This window comes from Canis lupus, chromosome 35, assembly GCF_048164855.1.
Source record: "Canis lupus baileyi chromosome 35, mCanLup2.hap1, whole genome shotgun sequence".
Taxonomy (NCBI): domain Eukaryota; kingdom Metazoa; phylum Chordata; class Mammalia; order Carnivora; family Canidae; genus Canis; species Canis lupus.
Genome location: NC_132872.1, coordinates 24,137,586 through 24,155,222, shown reverse-complemented (window position 1 = coordinate 24,155,222; position 17,637 = coordinate 24,137,586). Strand labels below are relative to the sequence as shown.

At 36.5% G+C, this 17,637-nt stretch overlaps 2 protein-coding genes across 53 annotated transcripts in view; one reads left to right on the top strand and one right to left on the bottom strand.

Moving 5' to 3' along the window:
• TFG (trafficking from ER to golgi regulator) overlaps positions 1 to 13,147 on the top strand; it is a 29,136-nt gene extending 15,989 nt beyond the window's left edge. For 2 of the 6 annotated variants that reach the window (XM_072811913.1, XM_072811909.1), the window contains 4 exons: positions 2,004 to 2,171; positions 5,454 to 5,582; positions 8,828 to 8,926; positions 12,327 to 13,147. In XM_072811913.1, coding sequence (XP_072668014.1) covers positions 2,004 to 2,171; positions 5,454 to 5,582; positions 8,828 to 8,926; positions 12,327 to 12,709 — 779 coding nt within the window. In that variant the 3' untranslated portion in view covers positions 12,710 to 13,147. Of the gene's footprint in view, positions 1 to 2,003; positions 2,172 to 5,453; positions 5,595 to 8,827; positions 8,927 to 12,326 lie in introns of all 6 variants that reach the window. The other 4 variants (XM_072811912.1, XM_072811911.1, XM_072811910.1 and 1 more) reach the window with 3 other exon arrangements.
• A 281-nt stretch (positions 13,148 to 13,428) lies between these two features.
• The window catches only part of ABI3BP (ABI family member 3 binding protein), a 240,572-nt gene continuing 236,363 nt past the window's right edge, over positions 13,429 to 17,637 (bottom strand). For all 47 annotated transcript variants that reach the window (XM_072811858.1, XM_072811859.1, XM_072811861.1 and 44 more), the window contains 3 exons: positions 16,963 to 17,124; positions 15,750 to 15,872; positions 13,429 to 14,619 (listed from right to left, as the gene is read on the bottom strand). In XM_072811858.1, the coding sequence (XP_072667959.1) occupies positions 14,504 to 14,619; positions 15,750 to 15,872; positions 16,963 to 17,124 (401 nt within the window). In that variant the 3' untranslated portion in view covers positions 13,429 to 14,503. The remainder of the gene's footprint in view (positions 14,620 to 15,749; positions 15,873 to 16,962; positions 17,125 to 17,637) is intronic.

The window sequence follows — 17,637 nt, the reverse complement described above, 5'->3', positions numbered from 1 at the left end:
TAGCTTATATTCTGCTGTAAGGAATAGAATTATAAACTTTTATGTTTGGTGAAACAACCTTTCTGTTCTTATGTATTTCTTGCCACTGTTTTTATTACCTCACTTTATTAACCCTTTATTTTCATTTTTCATGTTTTATTATTCTCACCGATGTTAATGTAAAAGATGTTAAAACTGGTTTCTTCTCTTCATCTTGGAAATTACATCACGCATTGTTCCTTTGTGTGGCCTCCCTTCTTGTCAGAGTGTCCTATCCCAGTTATCTAATGAGTAGAATAATGCATGCTGTGCTTTGGCTTTGTAGATGGTTGTAATTCATTTTTTGTTTCCTTTCTTGTCCTTAACAAGATCACTAGCTCTTGACCACCTGCCTTCTATGAAATTTAAAGCTTCTAAACTTTTAGAATATATCCTGACTTAATAATCTTCTCAAGAAAATAACATAAAATAACCCCCCCAAAATGCTACACCAGAAACAGTCTAGACCACGAAATGGTGTTGTCAGCTGTGAGTACTCCTTAGAACAATGTGGTTTGGCCTCACCCCAAAACATGTGGCTACCTACGTTCGTCAGTGGTCTGCCTCCACAGTGGTTCTTAGGTACTTGCTTTCCTTTCTGAGGAACATGATGTGTAGGCTACTGCGGGCACTGGATTGATCTGTTGTGGTAGCCGGAGCAGCTAGTAGGAGCAGCTAGAAGGCTGGTAGGCATAAAGTATTGTGTTTCCTGATGGATTTAGTTTGTGGTAAGAGGAAGGATGCACAGACCGTGAAGGGGAGTAGCATGAGGGGGAATAACTTACAAGATTGGTGTGATACACTTTTGGGCTATATAGCCTTGGAATTAGGATTAGGAAGGAAATTGGTGAGGAAGATGAATAACTGGTAGACTTATTTTAAAGGAGTACTTATGGTAGTTTTCTTCCAGAAACGGAGGAAATATTAGTGTAACCAGTGGAATCATAGGAATGAATAAGAGTTGCAAGCCCATGTGTGCTTATATTATACTTAGAGTTTTTCACAAACCGATCAGAGATAACCTAATAACTGATGTTCATTTATTTGCTTGGTAACAGGAAAAAAATCGAAAATTATTAATTGAGTAGATGGTTAGCAATATTCTTTTTATTTATTTGTTTTGTTTTTAATATCGTTTTGGTTTCAGGTTCCTATTTGTAAAATGTGGGTTATTCTTGAATCCCTTTTCTTTTACAACATAGTGGTACAAATGCCTGTTGAATACCTTAGTATCCTTAGAAGAAAAGCATAGTTTTAAATTGATCATGCTCATGTTTAAAATTTTATTTTTCTATTAAAAAAATTCTTTATGGAAAAATGTACAAAAGTAGACATAATACTCTCAATCTTGTGAAACCCCCCCCCAACTAAAGTAATTGTCAGCTCATAGTATCATGTTATCTAGACTCTCGTACATTTCCACCCCTCTTATTTTGAGCAAATCTCACACACATCATTCCAACTGTAAAGTATTTTAAACGGTGACGTAACAAATTAAAAGGATGTGTTTAATGTATTGGTTGGCTTGAGATTTCCATGTAATTAATGATGAACAAATAGACAAGTAGACGTAGACCATCAATGTTGATATCATAACTTCAGTTAAACTTCTTTATTCTTTTGCAAAATGAAGCATTAGTCCTCAATGTATCTGGTAGTAGGATATATATAGGCCATGGGGCTCCAAAAAAAGGGGCAAGTGTTTTTCTGTGTTAAGGAGCTTATATTTCTTTTCCTCATCTAAAATTCTTAGGAAAGGAGGTAGATAATTTTTTTTTTAAAGCTGCTTTTTAAAATTTTTCATTATTTTTTATTCTGATTTTAAAAATTCAAGTGTAAAGAGGAAAGTAAAATTAACAATTATATTCAGAGATACTCTGAACATTTCAAGCTATATACACATATATTTTTCCCTATTTTGTATTTTTTAGGCTTTATTGAGTATAGATAAAATGGAAACAAGTTTTTGTTTATTCCTCTCATAGATACTGTGGATGGTAGGGATGAAAAGCCTGCTGCTTCCGATTCTTCTGGAAAACAATCTACTCAGGTTATGGCAGCAAGTATGTCAGCTTTTGATCCTTTAAAAAACCAAGATGAAATCAATAAAAATGTCATGTCAGCGTTTGGCTTAACAGATGATCAGGTTTCAGGTAAGTTAGTTCCTTCCTCTTATCCTTCATTCCCTTTCTCCTTCCTTCTCCTTCTTTCCTTCTTTAATAGAAGGCTAACAGATACAGTGATGTGCACAAATCTTAGGGGGTCAGTTCAGTAAATTTTTACTTTTGTGTATATCTATATAAAACACCAAGCAAGATCAAGATCTAGATGATTTCTAGCACCTGGAAAACTTTCTTAGGCATTCTCCCTGTCATAGAACCTGCTGTAAGAATAACCAGTTTGGTTTAGGTAAATTCTTTCAAAAGTAGAATTCAGAGAGTTTATTTTTTTAAAATCTGAACCATTTTATAATCTTATTAAGGATTTGTTGTAGGATTTAAAGTACACTTGATGTCTTCTTTCTTTGGATGTTAAATTGGAGAAATTTAAATTTAAATGTAGCTTTCTGGTTAACTTGCTTTTGTGTAGAAAGTGCTCTTATGGAAATGGTTTTAATCTTAAAACAGCACCTATACTAGGATTTCTTTTTATTTTTTGACTGTTACTTCAGAATTTTTTCTGCTTTCTTTCTCTTTGGATTCTAATTACACATACAGCTCTAGAATTTTCATTTGATTGTATAGTATTTTTCTTTTGAGGTTCCTTTGCATTAAGACTGTATTTCCCTATAACTCATTGATGCATTTTTAATTCTTTAAAAATACAATTTTTTAAAAATAAAATATTTATAGGAGCTCTTAATGTTTGCTGCTTCAACATCTGAGCCTATTTGGAGTCCACTTTCTTTTTCTTGCCTTTTTCTTTGATTGTGGGTCACATTTTCCTGTTTCTTTGCATATCTGATAATTTTTTATTGAAAACGGGACATTATGGTTAAAGTGGTGACTTGGGATTCTTTTAGGTTCCTTTGAGGGCTTTTTGTTATTGTTGCTCTGGCAGTGAGTTATTTTGTATGGATTCAAACTACTTATTCTTTGTCCCGGTGGAGCATACCAACTAATCTCTCTGCTCAGCCCTTTCAGTTCTTGGTGCGGCTTTTTTTCCTGAGCTCTCTTATGTGTCTACCTCTTAATTTTATGACCAGCTGAGGATTTTGGGCAGAGCTTATACTTGGTTTTTAGGTCTCCCTCTTTTGGTGGCTCTCTTAATCCAGGGATTTTTTTTTTTTTTTTCCAAATTTCCAGCCAGTTGGCTAGCCATGAAGTTCACATTATGGCTTTCTGCTGTTGGGGTTGCAGAGGTCAGGGCTTGTAATTCTTAGCCACTGTAATTCAATTGGGGGTAAACGTTTCTGGTTTCTGCTTAACATTTGGTTGACTTCCAGTGATTTCAAATAGTTGTTTTCTGCTATTTTGTCCAGGTTTTTAGTGGTTACCCCTTGACCACTTACTTTGCCATTATCAGTAACTGGAAATACAGGATTCAGTCTATTTTCTTTTTCTTTGAGACTTCTCTGGGATTATTCACTAAAGAGAATTGTGTGAAATTCTGGAAAGACAAATATTAGTATATGATGTATGTTCTTGGTGAAAGAAGACATCACACAAGTGATACATCTGAACTTAGAGCAACTGAAATATGAGTGAATATGTCTTCTTGTTAAGCAATGGCAGATAGAGGAATAAATAGTTATATATAAGGTCAGGCTTAAAATTTGGATTAGAACATAGTCTATGCCACACCAGAATAACATGATTAATATAATTCACATTATTTGAAGTAAGAAAAACTGCCCATTGAAAATGCCAGGATACTTTGTAGTTATTCATGTCTGCTGTTGGGAAAAGCTTGACTGTAATAGTGAATTGTGGACATTGGAAGGAGGAATAAAGTATTACAAAGATAGGTTGGCAACGTTGACTAATAGGTTACATACAAGAGAGGAAAGAAGGATCAAAGTAATGTACTTTCTTAGGTCAGTAATGGTGTTTTTTGTAGGAAAATGTATGTATTTACGTACACATATGTAAATATCAGTAACATGAGCACTTAACCTGTTTTACTCTGGTAACCATCAATTTCTCTGCATTGCCACTCTGAATCCTAGCCTAGGTTCTTGTCAGTGCCTGGACTCTATTGGCCAGCCACACAGTTGCCTAATAAAGTGCTGAGTTCTGGGATGCAGCAGTACAGAGGGTAGAGGTTTGCCCTCGGGGAACTTAGCTAAGTAATAGCAAGTCCCTATGTGGAATTTTCTAAATGGCTATCACTCACATAAGCTCTTGTGATATAATCACTCTTATAAATATTTGCTGTAAGCTCTTGTTAGCTCCTGATCCCTACAGTAACCTTAATGAAGTAGAAATTAGTATTTTTCTTGTACAGATGAGGAAACTGAGGCACAGAAAGAGATGAGGTAGTATGTCCAGAGCTACTAAGTGGCAACACTGGCATTTGAAACTAAGCAGTTTGGCTCCATAGTCCATGCCTTTAACCACTCCTCTATATTGCCCAACAGAAAGAACTTAAAAGAGTAAATAAACATCTACAGTTGTCCTCACAGTGTCTTTTTTGACTGTCACAGGATCAGAACTGTAGTAGATTCTCACCATTTACTTCTTTGTTCATTATTTTAGAAGACTTTGAGAGGTAGTCTTTGTGAGGCAGACAAAAAGAATCAGAAAGGAGCCTGGCCCAAATAGCTTGTGTAATCTAAGAGGAAGATGAGAGCTGTTCAGAAATGAAAAGTTGAAGTTGGTAAGGGTCATAATAAAAGTATACTTCAGAAAAAGTATGAGTGAAGAAGGTTTACTGGAAGTGTGGGGTAATAACTGGATGTAAAGAACATTATATTTAATACATGAAAATGGGACAGGAGGGAACAGTGATAAAAGAAATGGAAGGTTAGTTTCAGCTAACAGGGGGCATGGCATGCAAGAGGAGGAATTGTGAGAAGTACTGTTTGGATCCTTGACTACCAAACCAGAGGGTTGAACTTGATTTATGGGCAATGGAGGCCCATTGTAGAAGGGAATACTTATGCTTGACCTACAAAATGAATTCGGTAACACGAAGTGGAGGATAGTGGTATTGCAGAGATGGGTTTTGATTTTTGCAGAGAGAGGTTAGTACTTAGGAATATAACACTCTACACTGTATAGGGAAGGATTTCTAGTCATAGCTTTGGATTCTTAAGAAGTGTGGAGCAAAGGAAGAAATGAAGTATATACATTCACTGTAAAAGGTTGCATTTGTGGTTATTGCTTGTTCTATAGTACTTTTGGTTTGGGTATCTTTTAAACAAACTTATTAATTGAGCTTGCTGGGGAAGGGTCTTATATTGGGAACTAAACTGATTTTTCATGATCATTTAGGGCCACCCAGTGCTCCTGCAGAAGACCGTTCAGGGACACCCGACAGCATTGCTTCCTCCTCCTCTGCAGCTCATCCACCAGGAGTTCAGCCACAGCAGCCACCATATACAGGAGCTCAGACACAAGCAGGTCAGAGTGAAGGTAAAATAGAAATAAGAGCACTTATTTGGGGAGGTAAATGTGCAGAGATGTTTATTGCAGCATTGTTGGTGATGCATGGTAAAGAGCTTACATAAGCATTCGTTTTATGAATACAGTTGTAGAAATTTCTGATTTACTGATATGGTATGCTTTTGGGTTAGAAGTCATATATGCTTCTGATTATTGAAAAAAACAAAACCAAACCTGAAAAAGTGCTTATGTGAATATAAATACATGACAAAAGGTCAGGAAGGATTCATACCAGTTACCAGTCAGTGGTAACCAGAGGGTCCATGGTGACTCCCTGAGGTGACACTTCATTTTGCATAATATTTAGGTGCTGTTTTATTTCCTTTTCCCTTCTCTTCTTGTTTCTGTGTATTATTTTTGTAATTGAAAAGATTTTTAAAATAGAGGTAAAGCATAACTTAAGTGTAGTTTTTTGAAAGATAAATAGCCCTTTAAATATTTGTGCAGTTAGCAATATGTCTTTTGTGGAAAAAAGCAGTGTATTTTAAATCAAACTTGTCTTCTCTAGGTGAGATGTCCTTGGATGAGCAATTTAATCTCTCTGGGTTTTACTATTCTCTCATTTAAATTATGAAAATTGGACAAAACTATTGGTATTAAAAGAATATCTCTAGAAATATAACTTGAAGGCTCTGTATTTAAACAGATAAAGGGGTTATTTCCATGGTTGAAGGGGATTGAGAGACCACAGCAAGCTCAGGAGAGCAGACACCTGAAGTTTACAAACTGAACACATTCCACTTTAAAACAAACACCAGGTGGTGCTCTAACTATTTGTATAAAGGGGCCAAGTAGGTGTATGCTGTATTTTCAGCACCAGAAGCAAGTGACTGAGTTTTATCAATCATATTTAAAAAAAAAAAATTCACAGCCTAAAATGAATGCAGCACTTATATAATAGAATCGTAGTCATCTTGTGGCTCTATATTTAGTCTTCTTGTTGAATGAATGCTAGACAACATAGGATCTAGCATGTGATAGTTGTCTGATGAGTGGGTAGTTTGGGAAGAATTTCTTTCTGCTTCAGCCTCTTCTCAGCTAACTTTAGTTACAGTCTTTACTTTGTACCAAGATACAGCTGCCCTAACTCGAGCAAACTAGAACTGAAGCAGATGTGGGCTGAAACAAGGAGTAAAAGCAGAGTTTTGATGGGATGGGAGTTTAGTGGCTACTTAAATTCTGTAAAACGGGCCTTGGAATTGTAAATATTTTTCCTAAGAATTTTATTCTTAATATGTTCTTCAGGTGAACTGACATTGGTGTTTTTTTTTTTTAGAAAAAAATTCCATCTTAAGCAGTGTATACTGTTGTAGAATGGCAGTTGGAAGGACAATTGTACCAAATAATGTTTACTGTTCACTTATAAAGGAATGGGATTTAATGCTTTCTTAATGTCTCACATTATTCTATTGGGTTTATTTTAATTGAAAAATTATTTTCAAGTAGGTAAAAATTTGAAAATATAAAAGGATAAATAGTGAAAAATCAAATACTGTCTCTCCTACCTCTGACCCCTAGCAACCAGGTTCCTTTTTCCAGAGGCATCCAGTTAATACTATCTGATATTTGTTGAATTCTTTAGGATGGCTTTGTGTGCCTTGCTGAAACTCTTTTTTTAACTTTACGCTAGAAAAATGGCATAGTTATTAATATGTGACCTCAGTCAGTAGCATTTTGGAGGTGAATCTCTAGATCAATTCTCTCCAGAAGAAATACAGTAGAAGACATAAGTAATTTTTTAATTCATCACATTTAAGAAAGTTTTTAAAGTAAAACTAATGTTAATTAGACATTTTGCTTAATCCTGTATCTGGCATATCAACATGTAGTTATCGTTATTAATGTTTGCATTCTATTTTTTGTACTGCACATTAGAAATCTGGGGTATGACACCAATTTGAAACACTTCAACAACCCAATATGTTATAGTTCAGCTATATTTCTGGTGCTTAGTAGTTGTATGTGGCTAGTGCCTATCGTATTGGATAGCATAGTCTAGGTTAAGATACCAGTTATTTATAGGATGAATTATAGGCTTTTAATGAATACTTTTTCACATATGATGTATAATGAGTCCCTGACAACACCAGTTAGATCAGTTGCTGGTTAGAATTTGAATAGAGGGACGCCTGGGTGGCTTAGTGGTTGAGCTCAAGGCATGATCCCAGGTCCAGAGATCGAGTTCCGCATCGGGTTTTCTGCAAGGAGCCTGCTTCTCCCTCTTTCTGTGTCTCTGCCTCTCTCTCTGTCTCTCATGAATAAATAAATAAAATCTTAAAGAAAAAAAGTTTTTAAAAAGTTAAAAAAAATAGTTGTGCCTGTCAGTTTTTATTGAGGAAAACAATTACACTTTAGAATCATTGATGGCAACAGCCTATTATGTGGAGCCTTAATCTCAGCCTTTTTAATGATACCTAAGCTAATATTTATCTTAAATGAAATAATGTGTACATAACTTCTTTTAAACTAAAGCTGTAGAGTTTTGTTTGCATCCCAGTAATGGTTCATACTAGCTGTATTGACTTGAGGTAAACTGCTTCATTTTTCTGTATCTGTATAGGGATTGCTAGTAAGGGTTTACTTTTTCCCTTCTATGTATTTATTCTGTTCTTTGCTCATTTTTGTATTGTAGAGTTAATCATCCTAATTTCTCAGAATCTATTATCATAATGCTGTACATATTTTTTCCTTTTGATTATATTTCTGGTCACTTCTGTCCTGAAATTTAGTTAGGAAATACAATATAGGATTAAGGTGGTATCTTCCAAGGTAACAAAGGTTCAAGCCTTTAGAATAAATATGGTGTTGGGGAGAGATTTAGGAGCTATCAGTTATATTTGTTCCTTTTCTCAGATTTTTACTTCGTGATTTTTGACTTGGTTGATTTTTACTGAACATTAGCAGTACATATCTGTTGGCAGTTGGGTTTGAAAGCATTTGTTTTTCTGGAATTTATGAAGTGACCACACTAGTGTTATTTGCTGCTGCTGAGAGTTCTCTGCAGTCAGTTCACAGCAGAGCAGCTATGTTTGTCCGTAGATACTCTTGTACTTCGTAGCATTTAAAGGGGAACAGACCCATTCCTGTGTCTTGTTACCAAGTGTACTTATGTGTTTGGATGGGGAGAGAATGAGATGTGCCTTAAAAATATTTCTCTCTGCCAAATTAAACCTGCCTCTTTTCCTTGGTTTGTTGTTTTTTAGGCCAGATGTACCAGCAGTACCCGCAACAGGCCGGCTATGGTGCTCAGCAGCCCCAGGCGCCGCCTCAGCCGCCACAGCAGTATGGTATTCAGTATTCAGGTGAGCATGTGTGCAGAGGGAGAGGACTCATGGATTTTGAGCTATTTCTGTACCCATTAAACTTTAATCCTTTCCTCTGTTAAGGTTTGGTTTATAATACACATTGCTATAGGAGGTGTTAAGTATTGATTTGTTGGAGGAGATAACATTTAAATATTTTGCATAAACCTTTTATTGTAAATCAGCATTTCAGTCAAGAGTCATAGTAGATAATTTTGTATAACTTGTATGAAAACATTTTTAACACAAGCTATTTCATACTGTTAGGATCTGCTTTTCTCTTAGGTGACTTAGAACTGCAAAAATGCAAGACTTATTTTTCCCATTCTATGCCACACATAATTCCAGTGTACTGTAAAAATATTAACATTTTCCTCATACATGAAAAGAGTCTTGGTTAAATAGGAACCAAAATAAGCTACTTAGGTTTTTAAATATCCCTGAGTATGTAGGAATACCGAAAATAGGCCAAAAAAAAAATCGACTTGTGTCAAATGTAATCCAGGCAGCTTAAGAAGGTTGAATATGGTTGTTTTAAATAGGCATCCTGGGTATTTTCTTTGACCTTCTGTCCACTGAAGATTACCCATATTTAAATATGAAATCTCTGTAGTGCAGCTTTGACCGTGATGATTGTAAATCAGGTAATTTTACATTTGTTATGTCAAAGAGTTTATGCTTAACTCTTGTTTCCCATCCAAAGATTTAAGTATCAAAAGGTCATATAATTAAAAATAACTTCTAAGTTGAATCTTGCCAGAATTCTATTTTATGGAGTTTATATATATAGTTCAACTAGAGCAGGAATTAGCATGCTGTTACCATGGGCCAAATATGGCATGTCACCTGTTTTTGTGAATTAAGTGTTACTGGAATACACCTACACCCATTCACTGCTGTGCTGTTGCTTTGTAATGGCAGAGCTGAGTAGTTGCAACAGAGACAGCGTGGCCCACAAAACTTAGGATATTTATGCAGAAGCTGTTCACAGAAGTATGTCATGACCCCTGAACTAGACCATAAAATTCTATCTTTAATTGGAATTTTGACATACTTTAATGCATATAGTGAGTTCTATTTGGATTGTATTTGCTATAGTGTGATTGAATGTGTAGTTGGTAGTTTTTAATTATGTAAAGCAGGTAGATGAATTTAAGCCTGGATTATGATAATATTAGGGTTATTTTAGGTTTGAAGTTCTTTAAAGTCAGAGTGTTAGAAATTATATAATTTGTAGAAATAATAGATACCAGAGCTGAAAAGACATAGTCATCATTGTAATCCAGGGGATTTACTCCTCTGTGCTTCAGAATCACCTGGAGAGCCTTTTTTTGAAAGTTAAGGTGCCTAAGCCCTACACCAAGATATTTTGTTTCACTTGGTTAGTAGTGGGACTCAGGCTTGGATACTTTTAAAAGCATTGCAGGTCATTCTAAAGTGCAGACAAGGTTGGAAACGATTTGTCCTTGTGTTACCCACTTACATTATAAATGAAGCAGTTAGGGCTTAAAGAGGTTTTGACACATGAACACGCAGCTCCTCTGGTGGGGGAGCCCTGTCAGAGCCAGTATACACTTGACTTTGCTGCTAATCGCTTCTGTCATTCTTTGTTCTCCCACCTGGGCCAATGGTAGCAGGCTTAGCTGCCACAAAAGGCTAGATAAAATTTTTTTAGGCTTCGTGGATCATATGATCCCTTGTCCTACACTACTCATTAATTTTCTTAAAAATCATGTAATTTCCATTTCTTGAGATTTTGTTGTTCTTCACCAAAGTAGTTTTTCAAGGGAGAGGGTGGGGCTTGGAGAGAAACCAGACACATAATAGAAGCATTGCCACATTATAATCAAAGACTAACGGGTTGCTAAATGAAATGGCATTTTAGGCCCATAGCAGTTATTACTCCCTCTGTTGAGAAATAAAGATCTGGTTGTTCCCAGACTCAGTTAAAAAGCCAGTTAAAATTTCAGTTGCCAGGATGAAAAGGCAGCATTTTTTTGCTCATAGTCTTACCTTGTATGTAGACATTGTTTCAGTATGAATGCTGAGTCCTTCTGTTTCTCCAAAAACTTACAGTAAAAAAAATTAAGCAAATTTTATGTAGGGGATAGACGCTATATGACATTCAAGATTTTATCATGAACTGACTTCAGTATTTGGATGCTACCATAAGTAAAATGCCTTAGATACTTGATTTACCTACTAAAAGTTAAGCATGTTCTTAATGATTTTATTAGTCAGGGTCTTCATTCGAGTAAAGTTTAGTTTTCAAATCATCATTTTTGTATTTCTGATCCCACTAGTCCTATTAACTTGAATTTGATTGGGAGATGTGGAAATAGTCAACTAAACACTCTGCTTGGAGACTGTAAATGGTGGTGGTAACATTGGACCATTTTTGACACTGTTGGTTTGGCAGTTTCCCTCTGACCTTTTCCAGTTTTACTCATGGACTATGTCAAAAAGGTTTCTTTCATGAGTAAATTTTGAACCCAGGTTCAAGGTGAGTTCAGAATATACTCCAATTCATTCAATCCTTTTTTTTTAAATGCAGGGTTGTACATATTTTAATAATTTTCTTATGTATCTGGTATTTAATGCTGACAGGATTCCAGTCATTGGAGAGGTTTCATTGCAAGTAGCTGCAGGTGTGTTTCATGGTAGAGATAAAAGTTTTTAGTGAAGCAGACTTGTTATTTTAAAAAAATTTACATCCTAGTAAATAATGAATATAGCTATTGATATTGTGGGGCAATATGGTATGCTTTTTATGTGTTATGCTGTTACTCCTAAGTCAAAATTCTGAGTTATAAAGGCAAAACGTCAGATACCAAATCTAAAAGATTTTAAGGATTGTGAAAATGGGTAATGCTTATTCTTAAATGGCTTATTTTTTATAGAGTGAACTTCAAAGCCTCTTATTAGCACAGTAAGATGTATTTGTAGCACCATTGCTTTGTTTAAAAATATTCATTGTCTCAATGTGTTTTTACTTGGTACACTTGTTAAATAAGCCTTCCCTCCACTCCAGGTTAATGACTAGCTTTACGTTAATTCCTGCATTGATCATTTGAGCATCTGTTCTATACTAGGAATTATACTAGAACAGGTGTTTGCTCTTAGGGATTATGTAGTATAGAAACGTTTATAATGAAGAAATAGGTAGTGGTTTCAATTTAGATAAGATGGTTTCAAAACTTGTGTAGAAAATACCCTTTTTTGATACTCCTTGGTTTTGAAGTAACATGATATGATGGAATATACTACTCTACTTGTTATATAAATACTTAGGAATAAGCGTTTAAATTTCTTTTTGTCCAAAGCAGTAAGACTAATTCTCTGGAAAACTTTTCACTGAAAGGAAAGTAAGCTATATATGTACTTTATTTTGCCTTTTCAGCAGGCTATAGTCAGCAGACTGGACCCCAACAACCTCAGCAGTTCCAGGGATATGGCCAGCAACCAGCTTCCCAGGCACCAGCTCCTGCCTTTGCTGGCCAGCCTCAACAGCTGTCTGCTCAACCACCACAGCAGTACCAGGCGAGCAGTTACCCTCCACAAACTTACACTACCCAAACTTCTCAGCCTACCAATTACACTGTGCCCCCTGCCTCACAACCTGGAATGGCTCCAAGCCAACCCGGGGCCTATCAACCAAGACCAGGTTTTACTCCACCTCCTGGAAGTACCATGACTCCACCTCCTAGTGGGCCTAACCCTTATGCACGTACCCGCCCTCCCTTTGGTCAGGGCTATACCAAACCTGGACCTGGTTATCGATAAAGAGGCTCAGCTACACTGATGAACGGTAGCTGATAACTCTTAGCCTCCCAAAAGACTCCAATACTACTATTTTAATTTGTATTGAAATTGAGAAATTTAAAAAGCAGGCATTTTTTTATGATATCATTGTTGCTGTTAATTGAAAGTATAATTTGCTGGAATACAAAAAGACCAAAATGAAAGTTTTTTTTTTCTTCCCTTGCTTAAAAGTGTAGCAGCTGCCTAGTTATTTTGGAACACTACTCTGATGTGTGTAAAGTGATTGACTTTCTAGCTTGCCTTGTCCAGAGGATATTAAAACGCTAGGTTGAAGTTTAGCCATCTAACTTGGCTTTTTATTAACATGATGTACTAAAATAAATAGATCCCTTTGAGAAGACAACTAGGTATTATGTACAAAATGTAACATTGATAGGTTAATAAAGATAATTGAACCCATTAGTGGTCTTGTATATGTTAATGACTAAATTAGATTACATAAGGAAAAACATAGTTTTCTATTTCAAGAAACCCGGTGCCGTTTGAGTTTTGTCCTGACTTTGAAAGAAATGGATTTAATAGTCCTTGGTTTTAAAACAATGAAACTTCTTTAAAATAGGTTTCAGAGGAAGATAACATTATATATAAACACAACAGATACCAGGGGGGTTGGGTAGATCCTGAAAAATCTATGATGTTTCTTTTTAGACTTGAATCATTCAGAAATGAAGAACTCCGTCTTAAAAAAACTACATCTCTTTATTGCAGAGTTGATACTTGCTTGAAAAATACAAAACATAGCGTTGATAAAATTGAAGCATGTTGAAGGGTAAGCAGAGGAAAGGTCCTTTCAGAAAGAAAGAGGCCAACAAATGCAGCATTCCCATGTCCCTCCCCAAATGAAGGACTTTTTTAAAGTAAGAGATTTTCATTACATTCTCTGATACATTCATTTCTAGAGGTCTTAGGTATTAAAAAAAGTACGTACTCTAAAATGGTAGGGATGTCATGTGGTATTTTTGTGCTCAGACTTCACATTCAGTCTACGTTCAGCTTCATCAGAATTACATTAACAACAGTAGGAAGACAGCTGCTTAAAGGGATAGCTTGACAGAGTACATTCAGACATGGTAACATGGGTAAAGAAAGAACGAAAATGTTTTGAAGAGATCAGGTATTCGGTATGCAGCTGAAATCAATTTGAATGATTCAAACAATCTTTTCAGTACTTTGCAAAGATTTAAGGACATGTATGTCAGCACGAGTGCTTAACTATTGAAATGCTTCAGGAAAGCTATTTGGCTATTGCTAAAAATTTGAAGTTTAAATAAGTGTGAATATTAGGACCTTTCCCCCCCCCCCCAGATACAAATGCTGAAGATGATTTGATCTAATAAGTTAAACCAAGTTGAGATTTGTGGAATTAACTCACCAGTAAGAAGCATACACTTTAATAAAAGTATTTTTTTAAGTATATTAGTTTTTGATGTTAAATTTGTTATAAAAGTATCTCAAAACATCATTACAACAGTGCGATAAATAATATACAAATGATCTCTTAAAATACCATGAATTAGGGAGCCAGCTTCCCTAAAAATGTTATTGTTAATGTCAATATCTTGTTTTCTTAAAATGATTTTGTAAAACCTGATAAATATTCTCAGCAATATTTCTAATAAACATCTACTATTGCTATTAAACTTTAATACATAGTAAACATAACAGCTTTAAATGAATGTGACCAATACTATAGTGTTTCCAATTACTTCTTTGCCACGGTAAAACAGAAGGCACTTTTGATCACGATTGCAGCATCTACCATTTTCCAGGAATTGTGGTCCCACACTCATACCACTGGACGTAATTGATTTGGGTGTGACCACCTATTTCTCCAAATTGGACAGGTTCCTGACGAACTGCTCTGAAATAGCCTAAGGAGGAAAATAATTTCATTTTAATAGCTGCTATATTTTTGCCCTCACCATTCACAGATTGAAGGGTGTCCTCGAAGGGTTGAATGTTACTCTAGGTGACATGGTGGTATTTTAGAAAAGGGATAGCAACAGAGAGCCTGGTGTCTTCCCTGAGGTGGGAATAGCTGGCCAGACCTGAGGCTGCACCTGAAACTCCTCTGACCTCTGCCTTAACAAGGTGGGATGAGCTGGTTGGTAGTGTCTGAGAGACAGGGCTGAAAAGGGGCAGGAGCCAGAGGGCTTTCATGTTTTGAGTGTCAGTGACCATGTTCAGTAAAAAGAAGGGGGTAGTTCAACGAACGATAAGTTGCTAAAAATTACACTTAGGTGAAATCTTCCTTCGAGGACTCTACAAATGTTGCTGCGAGTATAAAATGTCATGGCGGTATCACACTTCATAGCGTGTTTTTTATCCGATTCCTGAGGGGCAGCAGTTTCAGTTTCCTGTTAATGGGTTCACCGGTAAAAACACCAGCCATGGTAAAAGAGGACTTAAATGCCATTGAACGAAATGTATGGCTGAATCAATGAGTCAAATAATTTAGAAACTTCTTAGTGATTGCTGAGTAATTACGGACATTTAATTTACTCTCCCTCTTGCCCTGCCTGGATAAGGATTAAACTTTCAGTCTTTTAAATCCTCGCTTAGTGCTAATACGTCTTTAGCAAGGTACAGTGGTTATTCATTACTCACCAGAATCGTTCGATTTTAATTATATTTATATGGCAAATAATAAGGGTATAGAAAAAAATGCCAGTGTGCTCTATAAGGTAATACAGGAATGATTTATGGTTGGGAAAGACTCCTCCTCTACAGCTGTTTTCTGCAAACTGTTCTTGAAGTAGAATGTCTTTATAGATGTCTGGGGGTAATTTCCTTTAGTTCTAAGGAACAGAGTCTTAAGGGACTGGGAGGAAAGTTGAGAGACTTCTGTTAAGATCCTAATGTGAAAGTCTTTTTCTAGTCAGATAAAAAGAGCGGTAGTACTCTAGAATGATTTTTAAAGCAACTGCTTTCCTCAGCTTGAATTCTCTTTTTGTTAATTTGTAAAATCCTCTTGGCTGAGAAGGAGGCTCAGAAAACATACCTTCTTTGGTGGGTAACTGGTCAGAGCTGAGTTGCTGTCCTGTGCGACCATCTAAAAACGAGTCCACAAACTGGCAGTGATCTTCTCCGTGGCCTCTCTGATCGCCTATGTTATAAAATTTTCCTAGGGAACCAGAAATTAAAAGGATCATGAAGTGTTACTATCTCGGATTTTACTCTTGCCTCTCTCTCTCTCCCCCTCCTCTTCCCAGAGATCAGTCATCTTTTAAAAATGCAGTTCAAAAAAATGTTGCTCCTCTTCAAAAATCTCTCCTGCAGTCTCCTATTATATTCAAAGGAAAACCCCAAATCCTTACCTGGTTACAAAGCTCCACATGATTTTGTGCCTGCCTGCCCGCCTTTCCCCTTGCTAACTAGGCATGTTCTGGCCAATGCCTTTGCCTCTCTCTTCCCTCTACCTCTAGTGCTTCATCCCTAGATTTTTGCAGGGGTGGTTCCTTCTCACAGTTCTCAGCACAAATCTTAGCATTTCAGAGAGGCCATTCTAACTAAAGAAGCTTCCGCTCAGCCATTTTCTCTCACCCTTTCTAATTTTTCTTCAAAGCACTACATGGAATCTTTATTTACATATTTGTTGACTGTCCCTGCTAAGTTAGGAGCTGCAAGAAAGCAGCTCCCAAGCAGGAAGAGGTTTTGTGTATTGCTTTGTCCTCAGCACCTAGAAAACCTCTGGACAAAGCAGCTATTTGTTGAATGATCACATGTCTACCTTTTCATGTTGGGGCTAGCCTTGTTTAAAATTTTTTTCTGTATGAATACAGAGGAGAAAAATAACAGTGCCACTGAGTCTACAGCAAGGAGTTAGCACCCTTTCGGTACTGTGTTTTGATCTGGTCTTAGAGAAACTCAAAATCTTAAATATAAGATTCCTTCCATGATTACTGTTACATACACTCATTGTCAGTAGACTCTGTCCTTGGTGGCTGTAGCAAAATTGAGCTTCCATGTGGCAAGTGCCTTTACATTCAGATTTGCCTTGATTTTGTTTCAAATTGCATTTTCATTATTTACGTTCTGGTGGCATGCCTCAAATCCCAGGCCTGGTACTCCAGGAACATCTCGCTCAAAAGGAAGAACTGTGTTTACATCACACCTTAGTGCCTGGAGCCATCCCCTAGAAAAGGCCAAGTTACAGGACGCTGTCTGGAGGCTCGAAACAGAGCCTGAAGTTATACTGAAGTAGCCTTGCTTACCTGTGAGGGAGTCACTCAGGTAGATCTTGTATCGGAGAGAGTTGCACAGCTGCACCCCTACAAACTTTTTATACCACGTCCGTTTCACATACTGTTTGCCCTTACATTCTGAGTAAGAATCTGAGTTAAAGGGTCTTTCAGTCCAGATGGCATCTCTTCCTGCTGCATAAGGAAAACATGGTTTGAGTGTAGCATCTGCCTTTGGGGATCAAAGAGCCATCCTCAATGCTTTATAATAAAGCTGTTTGCACAGTTCATTGTCAACCACCTGCTGATCCCCGGTTTTCTCCAATGCTGAATGCTGGACCCAAAATATAGGAGTTTAAACATAGAAACTCCCAAAATTAAATTCCTGTGACTGGTGAGATAGGCAGTGTGTTTAGGTTTCACATAGTCCATGCAGGGCTAGATGTAGATCCCATCCCCTTAGGAGCAAATTTAGGTTTTTGGGTTTGGTTTTGTTTGCAGCATAGTATAGAATTTAAACAGATGCTTTAATGTGACTTGTTATTAAAAGTGGAAATCAGGTGGTTATATCTTATCTAACAAATTTTGAGCTGTCCTGCACCTGAATGAAAACGACCTTCAGAATATCCAGCTTGTTCCCCAAACACAGATTCTCAGTGTCCGTGAATGTTTATCAGCCACCTGGCTGATACTCTAAATGGACTAAAA